At 47.2% G+C, this 1,464-nt stretch overlaps 1 protein-coding gene across 1 annotated transcript in view; it reads right to left on the bottom strand.

Annotated features, from left to right (window-relative positions):
• Positions 1–1,464, bottom strand: part of TXNDC16 (thioredoxin domain containing 16) — a gene marked incomplete at its 5' end in the record, with an annotated part of 29,903 nt that overhangs the window by 8,824 nt on the left and 19,615 nt on the right. Inside the window, one exon of the mRNA XM_008940464.1 lies at positions 411–495. Coding sequence (XP_008938712.1) covers positions 411–495 — 85 coding nt within the window. The remainder of the gene's footprint in view (positions 1–410; positions 496–1,464) is intronic.

The following is a 1,464-nucleotide window of genomic DNA, read 5'->3' as shown; positions in this document are numbered from 1 at the left end:
AAGAGAAGGGCAGAGCTGGTTTTTCTTCCTCACACACTGATCATAGCTAGAGGGTATCATTTTCCCAGACTCTTTTTTGCTCCATAAAGAGTTTGGTCCCATTTGTAGGAGGAAGCCAACAGATGCCTGGGGGGCTGGCAGGGCTGGAGGTCTGAAAATACTCAGAGTGATCATCAGCTGCAACAAGGCAAAATGAGTTGCCCGTGGACAGGCTGCAAAGGGGTGGCAGAGTCAGGGCTACATCTTCTGGCTGAGTCCTGACCAACCTCTCCACAGGAATAAGTCACTTGTAGCTGCTTAGAACTGCTGCCAAACCCTCAGCATGGCCAGTGACACTTGCTCTAGGTGTTGGCTTTCACTAAATGCAGATCTGTTTGATTTCTCCCCAAAGAAAAAGTGAAACAACTTACAAAGCCAAAGCATCATCTTCCAAATACATCCCCATCGTTACATGGCCACTTAAGATGCTTCCTGCTTCTTCAAAAGCTTCCCTGGCTGTAAAAAAAAAGACAAAAGATACAAAAATAAACAAGAGAAAGAAGCATCAGCTTCCTCCTGGAAGCCAAGTCACTGTCTGCATACATAAAACCCTCCCACAGCAAACTGTCAGTTGGGAACAAAACTAGGATGAGAGGCTCATGAGAAATGGGAGCCTCTGATGGCTGGAGGCTAAGGGAGGAGGAGTTGGCAACCTCCAAAAGGATCAGAAGGAAAGTTCCTATTATGAGAACAGTATTTGCTCTTTAGCCACCAGCACTGAGTTTCCAGGATCTGCACAACAGAGGCACTGATGGAAAATGAAATGTCTTTAAAGACTTCAATTCCCTAAGTGATCTTAGAAACAGAAGACCGAGAGAAATCTAAATAGAAAACTTATAAAACCCAGTGACCTTTTGGAAATGACTGACGACAACTTAACTGGAGTAGTGCTGAGTGCCCAGCAGATCAGCCAACCTCTCCCCCAAGTGTCTTTGGGTTTTATCCAGTTTCTCAGAGCAGGCAGGGTCTGTTACAGGCATCCAGCTAGGACAGGGAAGGGCAAAAAGCTAAATGCCTTGCAGACCCACAGAAACCCACCTCCAGCTGCTGTTGAGGCCCACCACTCGCCTTATGGAGATGGTCACCTTGAGGAGATGGTAAGACCAGGCAGAGGATGGGGAGGAAAGGACAAGATTTGGGCTCTCTTGATCCATCACAGCTGAATCTACCCACGCTGAGAGACTTGGAGAAGAGCCTCAAAGTGAAGCTGACTCCAGAGCTGGTTTACATCACTACAAACCCCTCAGTTTTAGGCAGCTGGATCCATGGGAGGGACGAGCTTTGTGAGAACGTGCAAGCCACAGTGTACAAGCTTGTAACATATGGTTGTAAAACAGAGATCAAAATCACTGCTGCCAAAGGTAGGGTGAAAACAGGGTGGATTTCAACACCCTCACCCCTCCCTCTTCCTCTTGAGCAACTGAA

This window comes from Merops nubicus, unplaced genomic scaffold (genome assembly GCF_000691845.1).
Source record: "Merops nubicus isolate BGI_N331 unplaced genomic scaffold, ASM69184v1 scaffold12295, whole genome shotgun sequence".
Classification (NCBI taxonomy): Eukaryota; Metazoa; Chordata; class Aves; order Coraciiformes; family Meropidae; genus Merops; species Merops nubicus.
Note: the sequence above shows the minus strand (reverse complement) of the source record. Positions and strands in the feature narration are given on the sequence as shown.